Below are 26,400 nucleotides of genomic sequence, written 5' to 3'. Positions count from 1 at the left end.
CATAATTTGGTTCAATGAATTAATGCAAGAACTCGGCAACATTTAGGAATTTTGAATTGCTTTTACCTACAGCTCAGTATTTCTTTTTCCAGTGTATACACTGCAGAAACTCTGGAACAAGTCCAAGAAACTATTCATTGTATCATTATTTGTAATAATGAAATGTTGAAATGAATTAAATGACCATCAAGAGAATGGGTGCTTGAATATATTGTTAAATGGATGACAAAAATGTTATATATGTATACTCTGCAATAGAGTTGAAGATAACAAAAAATGTTAGAGATATAACAGGAAGAAATTTAAAAACAAAATATTGAGTAACAAAAGCAAGATGCAAAAAAAAATACTCATGATTAAACTTATTTTCAAAATAAAGCTCAGCGAAATTAAATTATTAGATATATCAGAGTTCTATTTCAGGCTTGATGGCAAGGCTTTCTTAAGAAAAAAAAGCCAAAACATTTTCTTGAATATCTGTAAGAGTGGATACATACATATACTTTTAAAAGGAAGTGCTAAATCAGCTTGTCCAACTAAGTACATGATTGTTTTACAAACTATACAAAACTATAGTTTTACAAACTATAGAGATATCATATTCTTATCAGTTGCACAGTACATATATATAGATGGGTCATAGGAACCCATAGCCATCTCTCAGAAATGTCTTGTGGGCCACTGAAAAAGAATTATTCTCTTCCCCTCACAGTATGGGGTAATTAATTATCCTTCATAATGGACATTTTAAAAATAAATATAAAAAACAAAATTAATAATGTTTATAAATAATATAGGTATGACTATAAAGAGGGTTAGGATATGCAAAATTTGAGTGATGATTTTTAGCATTAGAGAGGAAGAAGAGACTAGGATCAGGATTAGAGAATAAAAGAGAATTACATTTTATTAATAATATTTTAATTTTAAAATGCTTCAATAAAAACAGGTAAAATATTAATGGAGAGTACTTATTACTTGTAATGTTGCTACATACACTGTATTTTCAAAATACCATAAAAATTATATTACAAAGAATTTTTAAGAATTGAATCTGCAAAATGACCCTAGATCTCTGAAAGAGTAGAAAAAAAGGTGAAGGAAATAGAGTGTTCATATTTTGCTTGAAGCCCTGAGGAATGAGATTTATAGTGGTTTTAGGGTAGATTATTTTCTTCAAGTGAATCTTCTGAATTTTACAAAGTCCACATAGTGCATGCAGTTCTTTTCAATCTGTGAAAAAGAAGAAAAGGGAAAATATATATATATATATATTTTTTTTAAGAAGTCTGGAAATGACCGGAGAGTAAAAATTCCCTGGAGATTGTATCAAGATGCAAATAAGCACAAGCTCATTTCTCTCGTCCTACCTCAAATCCCCTTAAATGGCAAGAAACACAGGTTTCCGTATATAGAGACTAACATCAGAATGGCATGGGGGCGGGCGGGGGGAGAAAAGGGAAATTCTTGAAAATTGGAAAACAGATGGGGCACGGGCATTGTGGTAAAGTGTAGGGTGAAGGAAATGGGGGCCCCTGATCTGGAGACAGAACGCAAAGCTGGTTGGGGTGGTGCATTGTGGGTTTAGCAAGGCGCCTCCAGATTTTGTAAAGGTGTAGAGCCGAGAGATAGAAACACCTCCCAGGCACAGGGCAGAGGTGGGCTTGAGAGTGGAGGAGGCGAGGAGGGTGGTAGTGCTTGGCAGGAAGGGGCGGCCTCTCTCCTGGCAGGAAGCTGCGCGATGGTAAGAGGGAGGAGACTGCGGCTGCGGCAGCGGCTTCTGGGATCCCGATGTGGCAGAGAGGCCGTCACCGCCAAAGAGGTGGAGGGCCCGCGAGCGCAGTATTGGAGACACTGCCGCCATCCTCTTCGTCAGCCCAGCTGTCTTCCTAGAAACGCTCCTCGCCTAAGAATCCTTCCCTCCCAGCTCTTGCAAACTCCGAACTCGTCGCCTGCTGATCCTCTTTCACCACAGGTTCACAGCGGAGGCAGCAGTGAGGTGTCCGATTTGGACACGTGAGACCTGCGGTCCCCCGACTTGGGGAGGTGGGCGCTGGACTAGAGAATCGGAGGATGCGGGTTGGTGGGTGCCAAGAGGGAAAATTTGGGTTCCGTGCTGGAATGGAAAATGAGGGAGACTGAGAAAGGTGATTTGGGGATGGGGGGGGGGGGGGGAAGGAGAGCCGAAGAGCACCTGGGTGGTATATAAAGGTAGCCCCAGAAAGAGAAATATATTTGCTCTGGGCAACCAGCGGCAAAATGGGGTAAACCAGGAAGAGATATGAAGGAGAGTTGAACAACGGGCAGAAGGAATGGGGGTGGGAGGCAAGACAGATGAAGAGCAAATAACAATGAGCAGGGGAAAAGGGTACTATGTTCATGCAAATGGAGAGACTGAGTGGGAACTAATAAATGATGAATATTTGTGTTTGGTGTGGGGAGTCTAAGATGGCAACAGAAGTATTAGCCAAAGGAGCCTGCTCCCTCTTGCTGGGGGCTCATCAACCAAAGCTATCAGCTTTCCAACCCTCCAGCACAGCCAAGTAAGTTTGGAGGGACTGCAGGCAAACATCCAATAATATTTTGATAGCCAGCATCTCTGCTAGACATCCAATAACTTGGATGGCAATACATATACCTGATGCCCAGGGAATTTGCAATGCAGAGAAATAAAATTTCACACTACAGTACACTAAATGTTTCTCCCTAGCCTCTTTCCTCCCCTTGTAGGTATGAAGACACCTCACAAAAAGGCAACTGCAAGGCAGCAAACAAGGGACATTGTTGATGGCGACACCTTGTCTGCAAGTATGAGGAAGAAAAAGATTTCTCAAAAGAAACAGAGGGGCAGACCTTCCTCCCAGCCCCGCAGGAACATCGTGGGCTGCAGAATTTCACATGGATGGAAGGAAGGCAATGAGCCCATCACCCAGTGGAAAGGAACCGTTCTGGATCAGGTGCCTATAAATCCCTCTCTTTATCTGGTGAAATATGATGGAATTGACTGTGTCTATGGACTGGAACTTCACAGAGATAAAAGGATTTTAAAGCTTAAAATCCTTCCTGATAAAGTGCCATTTTCTCGAGTCAGAGATGTGCGCCTTGCAAATACCATAATTGGTAAAGCTGTGGAACATATGTTTGAGGGTGAGCATGGTTCTAAGGATGGATGGAGGGGGATGGTCTTAGCCCAAGCACCCATTATGAAAGCCTGGTTTTATATTACCTATGAGAAAGATCCTGTTTTGTACATGTACCAGCTTTTAGATGATTATAAAGAAGGTGACCTCCATATCATGCCAGAGTCGAGTAAGTCTTCTCCAAAAGAGAGAGAGCCAGAAGGAGTTATAGATGGTCTCATAGGTAAACATGTAGAATATACCAAAGAAGATGGCTCCAAAAGGACAGGCAAAGTAATTCACCAAGTTAAAGCCAAACCTTCTGTGTACTTCATCAAGTTTGATGATGATTTCCATATCTATGTCTATGATTTGGTGAAAAAGTCTTAACAGTTAGGGTAAACCTTATCACATGTATGTAGGCAAATGTATGATTTGAAGAAACACAAAAAATGTTGCTTTTCAGTGTACTGAAAGTATAGGGGCCCCTAATAACCCATCATCATTGCCAGCAAAACTGTTGTTTTGTTCTGAAAAATATAAGTTTATGTAGCTATGACATGCTGTGTGTAAGGCATTTGTCATGGTGAAAAGGTTGGGTGTGTTTGATTGAGGTAACATGAAAGAAAGGAACAAGTGTAAATTCAGGCTGTGAATAAAGTTCAGCTAGTATCATAATCATTCATCTAAAAATGGAACAGGACTTAGCTGGTCTGGCCTAAGGAGAGGAGAGAAGAAGGAACTAGAGATGGACTTTTGGGGAAAGGAGGAGAGATGGCTGCTTAAGAAAGGAGGTGGGAAGGGGTCAGAAATGGAGAGGCTTCTAGGGGGAGGGATAACCTAAGAGGGGGAGGCAGCCAACTGGGAGGGGGTTGAAGAATAACAGAGAGTGAAATCTTGGGGTTGAGAGGAAATCAGGATAAATTGAGCAAAGAGGAACACAAATACATTTAGAAGAAGTTCAGAGCAAGGGAGACAAAGATAAAAGTTGGCTCCACAGAGGGAGTGAAAATAGAGAAAACAGGGCATGAGGTGTGGGTTCCATGAGAGATTGGAAGACCCAAGAAAAATAGCACTTCTGGCAGTATCCAAGTTGCCCTCCCTATCTCTGTGCACAAAGAATGTGGCAACAAAGAAGCCAGATGGATTGGAGCTTCTCTAGAGGGAAATTTTGACAGGAATGTCTCAAGAGTTAAGCAGGAGTCAAGTTTATACATAAAAGGTTTTTATTATATCAGGGAGTTCATGCCACACCTGCTAAGTAGAGGCCAGCCCTCAGCCTAAACACGCTAGCATGGTGCTCCATAGCAGGAGGCTGCAGGCAGTTGCCTCGTATTTTCCAGAGGACCCAGGGGCAATAAATCTCAGGCCTGAAGTTCTTGGTTCACTTCCTCTACACTGAATAAATGATTTTTTCGGGAACGAGTCAGTGGAGTTCTCAGAACTTAAGAGATGTGCCATCTTGCATTTGGAAAGCATTTTATCCAGAAAAAAGGAAACTTGCTCAACCCAGATACTGCACTTATCTCACTGTTCTTCAACTTCCTGAACTATACCTTGCCTCCTTACAGAGGACGTGGCTTAGTGCTTCTCTCCAGGGCATGGGGAAATACTTGATTGTCCATGCTTCTCTCAGCAACTGCCTGAAACCACAGGTATCTCCCACCAGTGCTTCACCAGATGGAGGTCTGCTGCCTCCAGAAGACCCATTCTGGCAATACCCCAACAAAAAGAGTGCCTACTGACTCTTCACGGGTACCTCCTGACTAGTCTTGCCCACTTCAAGCACACAGGGAACTGTACTAGAAATGTGTGCAGTTCTATTTTCAGGTGAGATAGGTGGCATGGGCAGTTGGGTGGGGAGTTGTGACTTTGTATAACTAAGTCCTTTGACTGTATAGTGCCACATAGGTCGTTGGTGTGAAGAGGGTGTGGTAACTCTCAATAAATTCCCTCTGAGGTATGGTGTCCCAATACATGGGTCTTTGTCCTTCTCTCTTCCTTTCCATCCCCCAGTCCAGCTGTGGATGTTCCCTTTAAAACTCTCTCTGGTTTTCCCACTCCACGTTCTTCACTGCCATCAAAGAAACAGTTCTGCGGTCTCTCTTCTGCCCAGTAACTCCAGGCATAGCAGGCAGAGGGGAAGGCAGGGAGCTTCCCAGAGTGGAGAGAAGTTGTTAATTACAGCTCATTCTCTCCACCCAACATGACCTGAAGCTGTTTGCTTCAAGAACTACACAAGGCGAGCCCACCTCACCAGAGCAGGGATAGGTTTTCTTTCATACATCACATAATTCAGTATAGAAAACACCTGCAGGCAACTCATGGGCCAGTTTCAGCCCACTGTCATAGTTTGCTTGATCTTCATGTTTTTATCATTCTCCATTTTACAATTAACTATACAGACATTTTGGGGATTTCACATTTCAAAAATCCACATTTCTGGCTTACCTTAAAAAAAAAAAGACCATGGGTTAGGGACCACATTTCAACAAGGACACAAGCAGTTGACTCTCAGGAAGGGCTCAGCCCATTTTAAACTCAGAATGCTCTCAAGTGGGCCATGCCCCCAGATGGCCTGCTTCACGATAATAAAATGCCCAGATGTCCCCCAGAAGTATTTGCATTTGTCGATTTGGGATTAGATCCAGGGGAAACTGCTAAGCTCCTCTTTGGCTTACTTTGACTGCCTTTGCTTTTTAATTTATTTGCTTTATCTTCATCTCACCATTACTTACTTCAGGTGGGCTCTCAGCCAGTCAGTCTTCTAGACACAGGAATTATGGTAATAAAGAAAAGAAACAAAATAATATTACCCTCATGGAACTTTCATTTTAGTGTGGGAGAGAGTAGCCAAGATAAAATAAAAGTATAAATTATTTTCAAAATGATAATGTTAAGTAGAAAAATAAAGAATGGGCTATGGAAGTCCCAGGGAGGCTGATGTTGGAGAGATTATAAAGTAAGAGAGGGCTTCACTTAGATGGTCTAGTGGTTTTCCCTACTTTCTTCAATTTAAGTCTGAATTTGGCAATACAGAGTTCATGATTGAAGCCACAGTCAGCTCCCAGTCTTTTTTTTTCTGACTATATAGAGCTTCTCCATCTTTGGTTGCAAAGAATATAATCAATCTGATTTCAGTATTGACTATCTGGTGATGTCCATGTGTAGAGTCTTCTCTTGTGTTGTTGGAAGAGGATGTTTGCTATGACCAGTGCATTCTCTTGGCAAAACTCTATTAGCCTTTGCCCTGCTTCATTCTGTACTCCAAGGTCAAATTTGCCTGTTACTCCAGGTATTTCTTGACTTCCTACTTTTGCATTCCAGTCCCTTATAATGAAAAGGACATCTTTTTGGGGTGTTAGCTCTAAAAGGTCTTGTAGGTCTTCATAGAACTGTTCAACTTCAGCTTCTTCAGCATTACTGGTCAGGGCATAGACTTGAATTACTGTGATATTGAATGGTTTGCCTTGAAAATGAACAGAGATCATTCTGTCATTTTTGAGACTGCATCCAAGTACTGCATTTCAGACTCTTTTTTTTTTTACCATGATGGCTACTCCATTTCTTCTAAGCGAGTCCTGCCCACAGTAGTAAATATAATGGTCATCTGAGTTAAATTCACACATTCCAGTCCATTTTAGTTCGCTGATTCCTAAAATATCAATGTTCACTCTTGCCATCTCCTGTTTGACCACTTCCAATTTGCCTTGATTCATGGACCTAATATTCCAGGTTCCTATGAAATATTGCTCTTTACAGCATTAAACTTTACTTCTATCACCAGTCACATCCACAACTGGATGTGTTGTATTTGCTTTGCTTTTGCTTTGTTGTGTTTGTTTTTGCTTTGGCTCCATCTCTTCATTCTTGAGTTATTTCTTTACTGATCTCCAGTAGCATATTGGGCACCTACCGACCTGGGGAGTTCATCTTTCAGTGTCCTATCTTTTTGCCTTTTCATACTGTTCATGGTGTTCTCAAGGCAAGAATACTGAAGTGGTTTGCCATTCCATTTTCTAGTGGATCAGAACCCTCCATCATGACCCGTCCGTCTTGGGTGGCTCTACACCACTCGGCTTAGTTTCATTGAGTTAGACAAGGCTGTCAGTAGTGTGCGACACCATGGACTGTAGCTCGCCAGGCTCCTCTCTCCATGGGATTTTCCAGGCAAGAGTACTGTAGTGGGTTGCCATTTCCTTCTCCAGAGGATCTTCCCAACCTGGGGATCGAATCTGGGTCTCACACATTATAGGCAGAGGCTTTACAGTCTGAGCCACCAGGGAAGTCTTATGGTAGGGCTAACCTTCTTCAAAAGAACCTTTGCATGCACTGTTGTATTCAGTGCCCTTAACCCCAGAGCAGACCACTGTCAACCCAGGCCTCTGCCAGAGATTCTTGGACACACATGGGCAAGTCTGGCTCAGTCTCTTGTGGGGACACTGCTCCTCTTTCCTGGCTCCTCGTGTACACACAGTTTTTATTTTGTGACCCGCCCCCTGCCCCCACCAAAGCATCTCTTTCCCCAGCCCTGTGGAAGTTCTGTAATCAAATCCCACTGGCCTCCAAAGTCAAATTCCCTGAGGGTTCTCAGTCCCTTTGCCAGATCCCCAGGTTGGGAAATCTGTTGTGGGTCCTAGAGCTTTCTTAACAGTGTGAGAATTTCTTTGGTATAATTGTTCTGCAATTTGTGGGTTGTCTGCTTGGTGGCTCTATGGTGGGGCTAATGGTGACCTCCTCCAAGAGGGCTTATGCCACATGCTGCATGACCCAGGTCTGCTGCAGCCAGAGCCCCTGTCCCTGTTGGCAGCCACTGCTGACCCATGCCTCCACAGGAGACACAAACACTCAAAGGCAGGTCTGGCTCAGTCTCTGTGGAGTCTCTGGGTCCTGGTGCACACAAGGCTTTGTTTGAGCCCTCCAAGTGTCTCTGGCGGGTATGAGGTTTGATTCTAAATGTGATTTTGCCCCTCCTACCATCTTGTTGGGGCTTCTCCTTTGCCCTTGGATGTGGGGTATCTTTTTTTGGTGGGATCCAACATTCTCCTGTTGATGGTTGTTCAGCAGTGAGTTGCAATTTTGGAATTCTCGCAGAGCAGATGAGCACACACCCTTCTACTCTGCCATGGTTTATGTAAGTCAAGTCACTATGCTGTGTATGTTAAACAGTGCTGAATGTCATCTATGTCTCAGTATAGTTGATGTACCTATCTCAGTAGAGTCAGCTCTCAACTCCTTGCTTATCCCTATGGAGTGAAGGGTTTCACCACACATCTAGTACCCTAACTTTTATGGCTGCCACTGAAGGATGGGTCCATAAATCACCCAGCTCTGATAGACAACAGGGCTTGCATTCACAGGCCCTCCAGGAACATAGAAAAAGAAGAAGCAGTTTATAAAATAGTTCATGAGCACTCCCACAGCTATATCACCTGGTCTCAGTGCAGAGAAAGCAGGCAAAAATGTCCTTCTCCTAGTTACTCCATGGGGCTTCCCAGGTGGTGCTAGTGGTAAGAAGAACCTGCCTGCCAATGCAGGAGACATAAGAGACACAGGTTTGATCCCTGGGTTGGGAAGATCCCCTGGAGGAGGGCAATGGCACCCACTCCAGTATTCTTGCCTGGAGAACCCAATGGACAGAGGAGCCTAGCAGACTGCAGTCCCTGGGGTTGCAAAGAGTCAGACACAACTGAAGTGACTTAGCACACAGCATAGCACATAGTTACTCCATAGAAGGGATTTGACAGTATATGTTCCCAGCTGCTACCTAAGAGGGAATCAGCCTGTCTGAAAGTAGACTAAGAGTCTCCTGAGATTCTGAAAGAACTTACGGGCACACCCTCTTCTTTCTCTTCCTGGCTTGCTTGAACAGTAAAACCAATTCTTCAGGTTAAAGCTAGAAAGAACTTGTTCACACATTGAGTGCCCCAGATGTTAAGGCTTCCACTTGAGTAACAGGCTTCCTAATCACCTAGGTCTGGGAGCTGATAGGGCTTGGTGTACACAAGTCACACAGGACCACTCAGGGCACACAAAACCCTCAGAGACTATTCTCTCTGAGTCAGCACAGAATCACTAAGAAAAACATCCAGCTCCTGGATTGACCATGATGACTAGATTTTATATCTAATGCCATGAATGTGCCAGCTTCTACTTGAGGTTTGGCTTTAAAGTAACCAATATTTGAAGCAGAAATACCTGGAGCTGAAAGACCAGATAATTAGCAGTCACTGTGAGTCTGGACAAATGGGGGTGGGGGACAGGGCTTTGCAATGACTTTGGGACACTGATGGATCTAATAACTCCTTAATTTACTGGGAGCCACTAAGAATAGAAGGTGACAGCTTGAAAAATCACAAAGGTTTATGAGGCAACCAGGAACTCCAGGCAGGATAATTCATGATGTTCACCTAGTGCACAAGGCTAAGGTGTTTTATGTAATGCACAGACCAACACAGGGAGTCAAAAAAAGCAAAGAAAGAATGGTATATGTTCTAAGCAAAAGAACATAAATATCCAGGAACCAATCTTAATAAGAGGGATATAAGTGACTTACCAAACAAAGACTTCAAAATAATGGTCATAAAGATGTTCACTGAGGTCAGGGGAGCAATGCATGAAAAAGTGAAAATTAAATTGCCAATTTTTTTCAATGATAATTTTTTTAAATGGGCTGCTTTCTTCAGTTTCATTCTTCTTTCTCAAGATTTTCTTCTTCAGAGCTGAATAAATCACATGCCTTGACTTCAGACTATACTACAAAGCTATAGAAATCAAAAGAGTATGGCATTAGCACAAAAACCAGACATATAGACCAATGGAACAGAATAGAGAGCCCAGAAATAAACTCACACACTTATGGTCACTTAATCTACAACAAATGAGACAAGAATATACAGAAAGGTAGTTTATTCAATAATGGTTATGGGAAAACTGGACAGCTACATGTAAAAGGATCAAATTAAAACATTCTCTAATATACAAAAATATGCATATTAAACTCAAAATGGATTAAAGACCTAAGTGGAAGATGAGATTCTATAAATATATTGGATTAAATCATATGTGGAACACTCTTTGACATAAATCAAAGAGGCAAAAGACCTATTCTCTGAAAACTATAAGATGCTGATGAAAGACATTGAAGATAACCCACACAGATGGAAAGATATATCATATTATTGGGTTGAAAAAAATCAATATTGTCAAAATGACTATGCACCCCACAGCAATCTACAGATTCAATGCAATCCCTAGCAAATTTTCAATGACAATTTTCATGGAACTAAAACAAAAAGTCTTAAAATTTGTGTGAAATCACAAAAGACCCCAGACAGCCTAAGCAATTCTGAGAAAGAAAAATAGAGCTGGAGGAATCAGGCTTTCTGACTTCAAACTATACTACAAAGCTACATTAATCAAAACATCATTGTACTGGCACAAAAACAGAAGTAGAGATCAATAAAACAGGATAGAAAGTCAGAAATAAACCCATGCATCTATAGTCAATTAATCTATGACAAAGATTATACATGCAATTATATTATATATACAATGGAGAAGAGTGTCTCTTCAGTATGTGATGCTGAGCAAACTGGACAACTACATGTAAAATAATAAAATTATTTAATATCCATGGACATTTAGATTGCTTGCATGTCTTTGGCTATTGTGAACAGCATGACAATGAACATTATGGTGCATGTATCTTTTCAGACTGCATCTTTCTACAGATATATTCCTAGGACTGGGCTTGCTGGATTGATTGGTAGCTCGTACAGTTACACTCATTTCACATGGTAGAAAAGTAGTACTCAGAATCCTTCAATCTAGGTCTCAAAAGTATGTGAACCAAGAATTTCCAGAAGTACAAGCTGGATTTAGAAAAGGTAGAGTAACCAGAGATCAAATTGCCAATATCCATTGGATCATAGATAAAGCAAGATAATTAAAAAAAATCTTCTGCTTCATTGACTATGCATTGACTATACCTTTTTGTGGATCACTACAAACTGTGGAAAATTCTTAAAGAGATGCAAATACTGGACCACCTTACCTGCCCCTTGAGAAACCTGTATGAAGATCAAGAAGCAACAGTTAGAACAGTTAGAACCAGGCATGGGACAAATGATTGACTTAAAATTGGGAAAGGAGTACGTGAAGGCTGTATATTGTCACCCTACTTACATTCATTGTGCATGTGCACATGCTGTCTCTGCAGTCATATTCATCTCTTTGTGACACTATGGACAGTAGCCTGCCAGCCTCTTATGTCCAAGGGATTCTCCAAGCAAGAATACTGTAGTGGGTTGCTGTGCCCTCCTTGGCATGGAATACCTTGGTGGTATTCCCAAACCAGGGATTGAACCAACAGGTTATTTACTACTAGTGCCACCTGGGAAGCCCCTATATGCAGAGTATATCATGGGAAATGCCCAGCAGAATGAATCACAAGCTGGAACCAAGGTTGCTGGGAGGAATATCAACAACCTCATAATATGATACCTCTATAATGGCAGAAAGCGAGGATCTAAAAAGCCTCTTGATGAAGCTGAAAGGGGAGAGTGACAAAGCTCACTTAAAAGCCAACATTTAGAAAACTAAGATCATGGCATCAGATCCCATCACTTCATGGCAAATGGATGGGAAAAATGCAAACAGTGACATATTTAAATTTCTTGTTTTCCATATTCACTGTGGATAGTGACTGAAGACATGAAATTATAAGTTGCTTCCTCCTTAGAAGAAAAGCTCTAACAAACCTAGACAGTGTATTAAAAAGCAGAGACATCTCTTTGTTCATAAAGATTCATATAGTCAAAGCTATAGTTTTCCCAGTAGTCATGTGTGGATGTAACAGTTGGATCATAAAGAAGGCTGAGTGCCAAAAAAATGATACTTTCAAACTGTAGTTCTGAAAAAGACTCTTGAGAGTCCCTTGGACTTCAAGGAGATCAAACCAGTCATTCTGAAAGGAAATAAACCTGAATATTCATTGGAAGGACTGATGCTAAAGCTGAAACTCCAATACCTGGGCCACTTTATGCAAAGAGCCAAGCCACTGGATAAGACCCTGATGCTGGGAAAGACTGAGGGCAGGAGGAGAAGTGAGTGCAAGAGGATGAGATGGTTGGAGGGCATCATCGATTCAATGGACATGAGTTTGAGCAGACTCTGGGAATTGGTGAAGCACAGGGAAGCCTGTCATGCTGCAGTCCATGAGGTTACAAAGAGTCGGACATGACTTAGCAACTGAGCAGCAATGACAGCTAGCTCTACTTTTAGTTTCTTAAGGAATGTTCATACTGTTCTTCATAGTAGTTGTATCAATTTACATTTCCATCAATAGTGTAGAAGGGTTCCCTTTTCCCCACACACTCTCCAGCATTTATTGTTTGCTGAGATCTTCATGACTGACATTCTGACTGGTGTGAGGTGATATCTCATTGTAGTTTTGACTTGCATTTCCCTCATAATTAGTGATATTGAGCAGTTTTTTCATGTTCCTCTTGTTTACTTCTATATTTTCTTTAGAGAAATGACTGTTTAGATCTTCTGCTTTTTTTTTTTAAATATTGAGCTGCTTGAGATGTTTTGTAAATATTAGAGATTAACACCTTTTTGATAACTTCATTTGAAAATATTTTCTCCCATTCTGTGGGTTGCCTTCTCACTTATTCTTTTTATGGTTTCTGTTACTATGCAAAAGACTTTGATTTTAATTGTGTCCCATTTGCTTATTTTTTGTTTTATTTGCACTACTCTAGGAGAGAAATTAAAAATCACATTCCTGTGTTTATGTGAAAGTGTGTACTGCTTATGTTTTCCTCTAAGAGTTTTATGCCATTTCATTTTTAAGAAAACCAATTTTAATTGGAGGATAATTGCTTTATAATATTGTGATGGTTTTTGCCATACATCCACATGAATCAGTTTTTCTTCCTCTGCAATTTTCTGGAATTTTGAGTGGGATAGGTGTTAACTCTTTTTTAAATTTTTGGTGCAATTCACTTGTGAAGCCATCTGGTTCTGGACTTTTGTTTGTTGAAATATTTTTGATTACGGTTTTGATTTCTGTGCTTCTAATTGGTCTATTAAATTAATTGGCCTATTTCAACTAATTGGTCTATTTCTTCCTGGTTCAATTTTGGAAGGTTATACTTTTCTAAGCATTTTTCCATTCCTTCCAAAGGTTATACTTTTCTAAGCATTTTTCCATTCCTTCCAAGTTGTTCATTTTATTGGCATACAGTTCCTCATAGTAGCCTTTTATGATCGTTTGTATTTCTGTGTTTTCTGTTGTAATTTCTCCATTTTCATTTCTCATCTTATTGATTTGAGTCTTTGCCATTTTTTTTCTTGAAGAGTTTGGCTAGCAGTTTGTCTATTTTGTTTATCTTCTTAAAGAACAAACTTTTAGTTTTATTGATCATTGCTATAGTCTCCATTTCTTTTTTTCAATTTACTTCTGCTCTGATTTTTATGATTTCTGTCTTCCTACTAAATTTGGGTTTTTGTTTTTAGTTGTATTAAGTGTAAAGTTAGGTTGTTTATTTGATGTTTCTCTTGTTTCTTGAGGTAGGCTTGTATTGCTATGAACTTCCCTCTTAGCACTGCTTTTACTGAATCCCATAGGTTTTTTTTTAATTTTTGAATTTTTTTTTTCATTTCTTTTTATTAGTTGGAGGTTAATTACTTTACAATATTGTAGTGGTTTTTGCATTCATTGACATGAATCAGCCATGGATTTACATGTGTTCCCCGTCCTGAACCCCCCTCCCACCTCCCTCCCCATCCCATCCCTCTGGGTCATCCCAGTGCAACAGATCGCCAGTCCAGATTGGATGCATCCCATAAGTTTTGAGTTGTCATGTTTTCATTATCATTTGTTTCTATGCATATCTTGATTTCCTTTTTTATTTCTTTTGATCTCTTACCATAACATCCAGACTTCTCCATCCACACATCATAGAAGATAACCCCCCTAGATTAATGGTGAAACATCTCTCCATCCACACATCATAAAAGACAAACTCCCTAGGTCAATGGTGAAGCAACTTTCCATAGCCAAGAACACCCAAAGAGATTCATAGAGTTATATAGAGAAGAGAAGAGGGAGGAAGGAGATAGAGGTGGTCAGGAGGAGAAAAGGGAGACTCAAAAGGGAAGAGAACAATCAAGCCTGTAATCAAATCTCTTAGTGAAAGATACTAAAATCTAAAAATTAGGTGCTAAAAATTAGACTCTTAAAGATACAAAATTAATTACAGAAAATCAAAAGCAAAAGGTAAAAAGCTAGAATTAAAATTAGGCTCTCAAAAGTACAATATAAGAAAAATGAAATCTAATACAAAAGTGAAAAATATGGAATTTATTTTAAAAATAAGAATTTTTTTGAAAGGTAAAAGTAGGCTATAAGAAATAAAAGTTAAAGGAATAATAGATAACCACATTAGGACAGTATTATGGAAAAAAGAAAGGGGAAAAAAGAAAAATTAAGAATGAAAAATTAAAAGAAATTTGAAAAATAATAACATTCAAAAAATAATAATAATAATAATAAAGAAAAATATATCTATGAATTTCTCTGAAGCTGTTGTGGCAGTGTGGGATCAGTTCAGTGTCAGATATTCCCTTGTTCTGTCTTGTAGTTGTTCTCAAAGTATATAGTTACCACTCAAATGCAGATTCAGCTTAACTGCAAGATTTTAATCTGTTGCACCTGTCACTTCTGAGGTGGTTCTCCCTTCTTTTCTTTGTTTAGGTTGAGCACCTCTGCTTGCAAATCTCATCTGTGTCTGATCTCCACCCTGACGGGAGTGAACGAAAGTGACCACTTATTTGGGTTCACTTGCTAAGTTATGCTGTAGTGAGGGAGGGACACTGCAAACAAACACTGCTAGCATGTGTGGCGAGTGCTAGCACTGTATGGACCACATGAGGGTTGCCGCAGTTCAAGGCAGTGTGCACCTCCCAGGTCCAAGTCACTTAGGCTTCCAGGTGCACCATGACGCCACAGTCCCAGGTAGGCTGTGTGTCTCCTCAGGAGAGCTGCTCTTAGGCTGCAACATGCACAGGAGGTATGAACCATCCAGGATCCTAGGAAGATGTGGTTAGTGACTGGCCGCCCTCTCACAGCTTGGCCGAAAATGCAGTCTCTGGGGCGGAGATTGCAGCGGCCCTTTGCCTTCCACCTCTGACTGTCACACACCTGCCTCTCTGCCTCTGGGGAGGGCTGTAAAGGGCAGCCAGCTTGCTCTCCTTTGGTATTAACTAAGGCATGATACTTTGTTCTGTGAGCACGCCAAGTGTCACAGTGCAGCGGTAGAGCCTTTCCATGGGAAAGGTCCTTTGTTTTAGTTTCTCTGGCATTCCCACTGTTTGGGTTTTCTCCATTCTGTCTGTGGTATGTCACATTAGTCTCCTCAGAGTGTCTTCACGGCATTCAACCCTAGTCCTTGCTCTAAGCTCAAAGAAAGATGCAGGCAATGCCTCCACACTCAGCCCCCACTCTCTGTGGGAAGATGCAAGCCTGTGAGCCATTTCTCAGCTGGTAATTGCTGTTTGGTGCAATTGCTGTGGTGATTTTTTTTTTCAGATAAGCTGCCCTCTTAGATTCCAGAGCTCACCACTGACCCCGCCTGTGAGAGGGTTTCCTATCATGTGGAAACTTCTCCTCAATGACTCCCTCCACAGGATGGGTCTCTGTCCCCAAATCTTTAGTTTCTCTTTTCATCTTTATCTTTTGTCCTACCTCATTTCAAAGAGGCTGGTTTGTCTTTCTGAGTATCTGGGGGTCCTCCACTAGCATTCAGAAGCTGTTCTATTGGAGTTGCTCCACATACTGATGATCTTTTGATGAATTTGTGGGGAGAAAGTGGTCTCCCCATCCTATTTCTCCACCATCTTGGGACCACCCCTGAAAGAGTTTTATGGTATCCAGACTCACATTTAGATTTTTAATTCATTTTGGGCTTATTTTTGAGTATGATGTTAAATAATGTTTTAATTTCACTTTTACAAGTAGCTGTCCAGTTTTCCCAACACCATTTATTGAAGAGTCATCTTTTCTGCATTGTACAGTCTTGCTTCATTTCATAGATTCATAATTCATAGATTAATTGACCATAGGTCTGTGGGTTTATTTCTGAGGTTTTTAACCTGTTCTATTGGTCTCTAAATCTGTCTTTGTGTCAGTACCATACTGTTTTGATTTCTGTAACTGTAGTATAGTCTGATATTAGGGAGCTTGGTTCCTCCAGCTTTATTTTTCTTAATCAGGATTGTTATTTGAAGTCTTTTGTGTCTCCATACAAATTTCAAATTTTTTGGTCCTAGTTCTGTTGAAAATACCATTGGGAATTTGATAAGGATTGTATAAAATCTGTAGATTGCCTTGGATAGCATAGTCATGTTGAAAATACTGATTATTCCAATCTAAGAGTGTGATATCTTTTCATCTATTTGTGTCATCTTCAGTTTCATTCATCAATGTCTTACTGTTTTCAGAGTGCAGGCCTTTTGCCTCCTTAGGTATGTGTATTTCTAAAATGAGATTATTTGCCAAACAGAAGCAGACTCATAGACTTTGAGAGCAAACTTATGTTTACCAGGTAAGAAGGGCCAGGGGAGGCATAGATAGGGAGTTTGAGACTGATGCCTGCACACTGCTATATTTCAAATAGATAACTACTCTGTGATACTGTGTGTTACAGAGAAATCTGTTCCTAATGACCTAAATGGAAGAGGAATTTGAAGAAGAATAAGTACACATATCCATAAAAAGTAAATAAATAAGAGTTTATTTGGTTTATCCCTAGGTATTTTTTTCTTTTCGATGTAATGCTAAGTGGCACTGTTTCTTTAATTTCTCTTTCTGATCTTTTATTGCTAGTGTATAGAAATGCAACAGATTTCTGGGTATTTATTTTGTATCCTGCAACTTTACCAAATACAGTGATGAGCTGTAATAGGTTTTTGGTAGCATCTTTGGAATATTTCATGTATAGTATCATGTCACTTGCAAAGAGTGACAGTTTTACTACTTCTTTTCCAGTCTGAATTCCTTTCATTTCTTTTTCTTCTCTGATTGCCATGGCTAACAGTTTCAAAACTATGTTGAGTAAAAATGGTAAGCATGTAAATTGTTGTCTTGCCCTTGATCTGTTGATAGTACAACCGTTAGGGTAGACATCTGACAATTATTTATGAAATTAAACATACACCTATGTGATGACCTTCCATTTCCAACCATAGGTATATAGGCAAGGATTATGAAAGTATTTCCACAAACAGACTTGTATAAAAACATTCATAGCGGCCTCAGTTTTAGCAAATTGAGGTATATTAGTACAGTAAAATAGCAATCAGTAACATAAGGAGACAAATTCTGACACATAGTAGTGTGAATGAATCTTTAAAATATTATCCTGAATGAAATATCACATATATAAAAGAGTACATGCTGTGTGATTTCATTTACATGAATTTCTGAAAGAGGCAAAACTATGATGGTGAAAAAGAATATAAATAGTAGTTGCCTCTGAGTTTATGTAGATGAAATAAAGGCCACAAGGGAACTTGCTAGAATGATGCTAATATTCTGCATCCTTTTAATGATTTGTTACACAAATATATCCATTTGTCAAAATTTTTTGAATGATACACTTTTAAAAATAAAACTGCATAAATACATGTAACCAAATAACACAAAAATACAGTCACGGTTTGTGAGGTGAAGTTAGAAAGTGTGATGTGAGGAAAATTTATAGCACTAAATGCCTACATGATAAAATAGGGAAAGCCTAGAAATGATCATCTATGTGCCCATTTAAGAAACTGCAATAAGAAGAACAATTTATCCCCAGAGCAAGCAGAAGGAGAAAATAGTAATAAAGATAAAGGCATAGATTGATAGACTTTAAAGCCAAATTAGAAAAAAAAATTATGAAACAAAACATTTATTATTTTGAAAAATCAATAAAATTTGGAAACCTGTAGGAAGATACGATGGACAGAGATGCAAAAGGGGAAGGCACAAATCACCACTATTAAGAATTAAACACGGAGTATCACTACAATTTCTACAGTCATTTAAATAATAATATGGGAGTTCTATTAGCAACTGTAAGATATTTGATTTGACAATTTAGAAGGAATGTATCAAATCTTCAAAACCCACAAAGTATGAAAAAGAAATCAAGATAAAATAATATGAACAATTCTCTAACAATTAAAGAAATTTAGTACAAAATCTAAATGCTCCCCCCCAAAGAAATTTTCATACCTGCCCAGTTTCACTGGAGAATTTTATAAAAATTTAAAGAATAATTAACAACTATACACTATTTCATGTAGAAAATGGAAACAGAAGGAGCACTTTCAAAATTATCTTATTAGGCCAGTATTACTCTGATATTAGAAACAGACAAACATAATATTTTTTAAAAAAGGAAACAGCAGACTGATAATTCTCATGAACTTAAATGTAAAAATTCTCCACAAAATATTAGCAAAGAAAATTCAACAAAATTTGAAAAGAATTATACACCACAGTTAAGAGGGATTTGTGGGTAGGTAGGCAAAACTAATAATTAACCAGATCAAAAGGATAAAGAAGAAAAAGTATACCTAATTGATGCAGAAAGTGTATTTGTCACAGTATGAAACTAATTCATAACAGTAATTCTTAAATACTTTTAGTATGTCAGGAAGAGAAGGGAACTTCCTCAATTTGACAAATAACACACAAAAAAAAACCTACAGTTAACATCAAAATTAATGGTGAAAGACTGAATGCTTTTCCTGCAAGATCAGAAAGAGGACAAGAGTCCTCACACACATTAATTTTAGTCAACATAGTACCAGAAGTTCTAGTTCACACAATAAGGCAATATTTTCAGATGATATAATTATCCGTGTAGAGCATCTCAAGGAATCAATTTTTTTTAATTCCTAGAACTAATAAGAGTACAGATGATTGCTTCCATGTCCTGGCTATTATAAACAGTGCTGCGATGAACATTGGGGTGCACGTGTCTCTTTCGGATAAAGAGAACAGCATCGAAACATGTATATCTAGGGTGAAACAGATCACCAGCCCAGGTTGGATGCATGAGACAAGTGCTCGGGCCTGGTGCACTGGGAAGACCCAGAGGGATGGGGTGGAGAGGGAGGTGGGAGGGGGGACCGGGATGGGGAATACATGTAAATCCATGGATAATTCATTTCAATGTATGACAAAAACCACTGCAATGCTGTAAAGTAATTAGCCTCCAACTAGTAAAAATAAATGGGAAAAAAAAAGAATATAAAAAAAGAAAAAAAAAAGAGTACAGATGAGTAAAGGAAAGTTTCAGAATGCAAGTTCAACACGTACAGCCAATGAAATTTTTAAATATTAACAACAAAACATGCAAACTGAAATTAAAAACACAATAAACGATGATGTGTGTATGTGAAAGGGTTGATGGTCAGGCAGGTCTTGATAGGGAGGCCAGAGTTCCCTGCGTTCAAGCGGCAGGAGGAAACAAACAAACCGCAAGCAATGGACATTTTTTTCCACATTTTTTCCACAGTCAAGTAGGAGGCTCCTTTTAACCCTGTGTCGCTATGATAATAATTTGTTCTACATGAAACTAACTTTTTTCCAAACGTTGAACTGCTAATTGCCCAACAAAACAATACACTTTACTCATGGAGTTGTTTTTCCTAAGCTATGTTAATGAAACTATGTATCTTGCTTCAGCTCAGTTCAGTCACTCAGCCATGTCCGACTCTTTGAGACCCCATGAACCGCAGCATGCCAGGCCTCCCTGTTCATCACTATCTCGTGGAGTTCACTCAAATTCATGTCCATTGAGTCGGTGATGCCATCTAACCATCTCATCCTCTGTCGTCCCCTTCTCCTCCTGCCTTCAATCCTTCCCAACAGCAGGGTCTTTTCAGATGAGTCACCTCTTCACATCAAGTGGCCAAAATACGGGAGTTTCAGCTTTAACACCAGTCCTTCCAGTGAACATCATGCTTGGAGGTCTGGTTTTTCTTCAAAACTTATGTCAATTGTTTTATGGATACAATATATCTCACCCAGAGACATCTCATCTGGAGACGACTCCCCTTGTGCCAAAACAATTTCAGGATGTATATTGTGGGAGAGGAATCTGGTGCAACTCTCTCAGCCTTGGGGTATTTCTTTTATCTATGATTAACAGCTCACTAACAAGTATAAAATGCCTTGCTAAAAACTAGCAAAGTGGTATCTTTTTTGTCCCCTTCTGATATCAATATCAGAAGCTTTCTCTACCCCTTTAATACTTTAATAAAACTTTGATACACAAAAGCTCAGAGTGATCAAGCCTCATCTCTAGCCCCAGATTGAAATTCTCTCCTCTAGAGGCCAAGAATCCCAGCGTCGTTCACAGCTCACAGCTACAACCTTTCGTGTGTGTGTGTGTGTGTGTGTGTGTGTGTGTGTGGAGAGAGAGAAAAAGTTCACTCTAAAATTTATATGGAAAGGTACAGGCCCTAAAAGTGATAAAACAATTTTTAAAAAGAACAAGATGGGACAAACCTATACACCTAATATCAGACTTTGTATCTAGCTACATTAATCAAAACATTGTGACTTTAGCAGGCAGAAGGATAGACACAGATCAATGAACAGGACATAAAACAAAATTAGACCCACAGAAATAAATAAATAGCATTCTGGTTTTTTTAATAAGAGAGAAAAAACACTTTAATTGAAGGGATGACATCAACAAGGATGGCAGAATAAGAAGCCCCAGAACTTCCTTCCTCCCATAAAGACACCAATTCAACAATATGCACCTCGGTTATTTTATGGAGAATCCAGAAACCAGTGAAGAGGTTTTCTGTATCCCAGGCAAGTGTGAAATAGTAGGCAAATTTGAAGTCAGTAGGAAAATTCATAGTGCCTTCTCACCATAGTTTCTATCCTCAGAACTATAGCACACAATATGGAGGAAACTCCCAGCTTCTCCTCTACCTGGAGAGGGAAAGAGAAGACTGAACTCTACACACAATATTCTCACATTTTGAGCAAATGATCCCAGGGACTGATTTCTATCTAGGCTGACCCAGGGTACTGATAAGACTTGACATATTCTAGATGTCTGGGGGCCAATGAGAATAAAATAACACCAGCCTATATACCACTATTAAAAAGGACCCAGTGTACTGTTGTAGCCAAATGCTCCAGGAAGCAAACTCACTCAGAAGGACAGCGTGGATAGTGGAGTGCAGTTTATTACACTGGCGGTCCGAGGCAGAGTTTCCTCTTTAGCCAGGGACCCCAACCGATTTTTGTGACAACTTCTTATACCTAAAGTGTATGTGCCCAAGCCCACATCCCCAAATTTCTCAAGTCTGCTCTGGAAAATGTTAGAAAGAGATACAATCAGGTTACAGCCATAGTTCACAATCTAAAGGTCACCTAGTCATGCAGTGTAGCCCACATCAATAGGCATTACAAAGATTACAGAGGTGATTGATCACATGGTGGATCAATGCACTCTTTCTGGCTCCAGGGAGTCTAAGTGTGAAATGAGGAGCCTGGTCTGGTGTTTGTCCGTTCAGGAGGCTTTCTCGGCCATTGGTATGTTGTCTCCATGGTTACCAGATAAGTAGTCCAAAGTTCATCAAGAGTGCAAGATGGAGTTCCTTTCCTTTTAAAAATGGAGTCAGTTCAGTCAGGGCAACCTGCTCCTTTCATCCTTCAGTACAACACACAAACAAACAAAAAGCCCTCTAAGTAGAATTCTACCAAAAGTCTAGAGAAGACACATCCAAAGAAGTTTCAGAAGTCAGAAGAATATAAGTTCTACTTTCAACCCAGTTGTTCATTTTCAGTCACTAGGTTGTGTCCAACTCTTTGCAAGCCCATGAACTGAAGTCAGCCAGGCTCCTCTGTCTATGGGTTATTTTCAGGAAAGAACAGTGAAGTAGGCTGCCATTTCCTCCTCCAGGGGATCTTCCCAACCCAGGGACTTGAACCACGTCTCCTGCATTGGCAGGCAGATTCCTTACCACTGAACCACCAGGGAAGCCTTTCTATTCAACAATAGCATATGATTTTGTCAAGTTTTCTTTATAATAAGGAGTGCATTTTCTCTACTATTCAGTAACATGTTTCTCATTTCCATCAGAGACATCACCAGAATGACTTTTTCTGGTCATAATTCTACCAACATTCTATCTATGATTATTTATGTATTCTCTAAAAAGATGGATGCTTCTCTACAGTGCTCCTTTATTCCTTGAGCTGTTATCAGAATTGCCCTTAACATTCATATTTCTAACATGCACTTTACCATTACCTACTCATTACACAGTTCCAAAACTGTTTCTTCATTTTCAGATATTTGTTAGAGCAGCATCCTATTTCTCAGTACAAATTACTGTATTAGAGTTCCCTATAGAAATAGAACTAAAAGAATTTATTTAATTACTTTCTTATTTGCTTGCATATTTGTTGTAAAGAATGGCTTACTACCGTTATGGAGGCTGAGAATTCCCACAATTTTCAGTCAGCAAACTGGAAACCCAGGAGAGTCAATGGTTTATGTCCAGTCCAATTCCAAAGGCCTGAGAAATAGGAGAGGTGTAAGTCACATTATGAGAACAGGAGAAGACTGATAGCTCAGCTCAAGGAGTCAGTAAGGCAGAGAAAGGGGGCCTGAGGGGAGGAGAGAGAGAGAATTCTTTCTGCCAACTTGTAGTTCTACGGAGACCCTCAGCAAACTGGAAGATGTTTATCCAGCATTCAATGAATAGGGGAACATTGTTGCTGTTGTTCAGGCACTAACTTGTGTCTGTCTCTTTGCTAAATCTTGGACTATAGCAGGCCAGATGCTTCTGTCCTCCACTATCTCCCAGAATTTGGTCACATTCAAGTCCACTGAGTCAGTGAGGCTTTGTAAACATCTCATTCTCTGCCTCCCCCTTATCCTTTTCTCTTCAATCTTTCCCAGCATCAGAGTTTTTTCCAGTGACTCAGGTCTTCAAATCAGGTGGCCAAAGTATTGGAGATTCAGCTTCAACAACAGTTATCACAATGAATATCCAAATTTGATTTCCTTCAGGATTGACTAGTTTGATCTCCTAGAAGTCCAAGGGACTCTCAAGAATCTTCTCCAGCAGAAAGCAAAGAACTAAAGAGCCTCTTGATGAAAATGAAAGAGGAGAGTGAAAAAGTTGGTTTAAAACTCAACATTCAAAAAACTAAAATCATGGCATCAGTCCCATCACTTCATGGCAAATACATGGGGAAACAATGGAAACAGTGACAGACTTTATTTTGGGGGGGCTCCAAAATCACTGTAGATGGTGATTGCAGCCAAGAAATTAAAAGACATTTGCAAAAAAAAAAAAAAAGACACTTGCTCCTTGGAAGAAAAGCTATGACAAACCTAGACAGTATATTAAAAAGCAGAGACATTACTTTGCCAACAAAGGTCCATCTAGTCAAAGCTATGGTTTTTCCAGTTTAGTCATGTATGGATGTGAGAATTGGACCATAAAGAAAGCTGAGTGCCGAAGAACTGATGTTTTGAACTGTGGTGTTGGAGAGGACTCTTGAGAGTCTCTGGGACTCCGAGGAGACCAAACCAGTCAATCCTAAAGGAAATCAGTCCTGAATATTAATTTGAAGGACTGATGCTGGGAAAGATTGAAGGCAGGAGGAGAAGGGGATGACAGAGGATGAGATGGTTGGATGGCATCACCCACTCAATGGACATGAGTTTGAGCAAGCTCTGGAAATTGGTGATGGACAGGGAAGCCTGGCATGCTGCAGTCCATGGGGTTGCAGAGTCAGACATGACTGAGAAACTGAACTGAACTGATATATATATATATATATATATATATATATATATATATATATATATACATATATATATACATATATATATATATAGGAATATTCTCCAGGATTGATCACATGCTAGGCTACAAAATGAAACTCTATAAAGGTTAGATTGTTCCTGTTGTTGTTCAGATGCTCAGTCATGTCTGACTTTTTTGCAGCTCCCTCCCCTCCTCTTTCACTTTCATCAAGAGGCTTTTTAGCTCCTCTTTGCTTTCTGCCATAAAGGTTTCATCTGCATATCTGAGGTTATTGATATTTCTCCCAGCAATCTTGATTCCAGCTTGTGCTTCATCCACTCCAACATTTCTCATGACGCACTCTTCATATAAGTTAAATAAGCATGGTGACAGTGTAGAGCCTTGATGTACTCCTTTCCCAATTTGGAACCAGTCCATTGTTTCATGTCCAGTTCTAACTGTTGCTTCTTGACCTGCATACAGATTTCTCAGGAGGCAGGTAAGGTGGTCTGGTGTTCCCATCTCTTGAAGAATTTTCCACAGTTTATTGTGATCCACACAGTCAAAGGCTTTTATGTAGTCAATGAAGCAGAAGTAGGTGCTTTTCTGGAATTGTCTTGCTTTTTCTATGATCCAGCAGATGTTACCAATTTGATCTCTGATTCCTCTGCATTTTCTAAATCCAGCTTGAACATCTGGAAGTTCTCAGTTCATGTACTGTTGAAGCCTCACTTGGAGAATTTTGAGCATTTTTTTTTTTTTTTGCTAGCATGTGAGATGAGTGCAATTGTGTGATAATTTGAACATTCTTTGGCATTGCCCTTCTTTGGGATTGGAATGAAAACTGACCTTTTCCAGTCTTGTAGCCACTGCTGAGTTTTCCACATTTGCTGGCATATTGAGTGCAGCACTTTCACAGCATCATCTTTTAAGATTTGAAATAGCTCAACTGGAATTCCATCATCTCCACTAGCTTTGTTCACAGCGATGCTTCCTAAGGCCCACTTGACTTCACATTTCAGGATGTCTGGCTCTAGGTGAGTGATCATTCCATCGTGGTTATATGGGTCACTAAGATCTTTTTTTGTATAGTCCTTCAGTGTCTGCTTGTCACCTCTTCTTAATGTCATCTGCTTCTGTTAGGTCCGTAATATTTCTGTCCTTTATTGTGCCCATCTTTGCATGAAATGTTCCCTTGATATCTCTAATTTTCTTGAAGAGATCTCTAGTTTTTCCCATTCTATTGTTTTTCTCTATTTCTTTGCACTGATCTCTGAGGAAGGCTTTCTCATCTCTCCTTGCTATTTTTTGGAACTCTACATTCAAATGGGTATATCTTTCCTTATCTCCTTTCCCTTCACTTCTCTTCTTTTCTCAGCTATTTGTAAGGCCTCCTGAGACAATCATTTTGCCTTTTTGCATTTTTATTGGGGATGGTTTTGATCACCACCTCCAACATTGTACACAATGTTATGAACCTCTGTCCATTGTTCTTCAGGCACTCTGTCTATCAGATCTAATCCCTTGAATCTATTTGTCACTTCTACTGTATAATCATAAGGGATTTGATTTAGGTCATACTTGAATGGTCTAGTGGTTTTCCCTACTTTCTTCAATTTCAGTCTGAATTTGGCAATAAGGAGTTCATGATCTGAGCCACAGTCAGCTCCCAGTCTTGTTTTTGCTGACTGTATAGAGCTTCTCCATCTATGTATAAAAAACTTTTCTACTATGCTTTGACAATGGCTTGAGAAAAAAAAAGAGACAGAGAAATTGGAAAACATAGACTAAATGAAATGGGAACACTGAATATGAAATAGAAAAAGTGGATCAAAGTAGTTAAAGATAAAAGATCATCATATAGTTCAATTGTTTTTAAACATATATGCAAAACAGAAAAAGAGATTCAGATGTATAGAACAGACTTGTGGACTCTGGGAGAAGGCGAGGGTGGGATGTTTCAAGAGAACAGCATTGAAACATGTATATTATCTAGGGTGAAACAGATCACCAGCCCAGGTTGGGTGCATGAGACAAGTGCTCGGGCCTGGTGCACTGGGAAGACCCAGAGGGATCGGGTGGAGAGGGAGGTGGGAGGGGGGACCGGGATGGGGAATACATGTAAATCCATGGCTAATTCATTTCAATGTATGACAAAAACTACTGTAATGATGTAAAGTAATTAGCCTCCAACTAATAAAAATAAATGGAAAAAAAAAAAAAAAACAATGACTGAATGACTGAACACATACAATCATGATTCATTGGTGTTATGTGAACAACAGTTACCTAATTACAAAAGTAAAAAAAAAATTAGTTAGTTTTCACAATAAATAGCCAGTCAAAAATAAAAGATAATTACAATTGCATACCATAAAGGAAACATGATTAAACTAACAATATAAAATAGTTACATACAATTTGGGGCATT

At 39.5% G+C, this 26,400-nt stretch overlaps 1 protein-coding gene across 4 annotated transcripts; it reads left to right on the top strand.

The window, feature by feature from the left end:
* The first annotated feature begins 1,564 nt into the window (after positions 1-1,564).
* LOC110122822 (spindlin-2) lies at positions 1,565-5,097 on the top strand. 4 transcript variants are annotated; one of them, XM_070464620.1, is made up of 2 exons: positions 1,565-2,147; positions 2,731-5,097. In XM_070464620.1, exons 1-2 carry the CDS (start codon positions 2,129-2,131, stop codon positions 3,507-3,509), a joined length of 798 nt encoding a protein of 265 aa, XP_070320721.1. In that variant the 5' UTR covers positions 1,565-2,128; the 3' UTR covers positions 3,510-5,097. The 4 variants fall into 4 exon arrangements, with proteins under 4 accessions (XP_070320721.1, XP_020726041.1, XP_070320722.1 ...); XM_020870382.2 differs by having other exon boundaries at positions 1,567-2,046; positions 2,711-5,097; XM_070464621.1 differs by having other exon boundaries at positions 1,567-2,147; positions 2,711-5,097.
* The last annotated feature ends 21,303 nt before the right edge of the window (positions 5,098-26,400 follow it).

Source organism: Odocoileus virginianus, unplaced genomic scaffold (assembly GCF_023699985.2).
Source record: "Odocoileus virginianus isolate 20LAN1187 ecotype Illinois unplaced genomic scaffold, Ovbor_1.2 Unplaced_Contig_35, whole genome shotgun sequence".
Lineage (NCBI taxonomy): Eukaryota > Metazoa > Chordata > Mammalia > Artiodactyla > Cervidae > Odocoileus > Odocoileus virginianus.
Note: the sequence above shows the minus strand (reverse complement) of the source record. Positions and strands in the feature narration are given on the sequence as shown.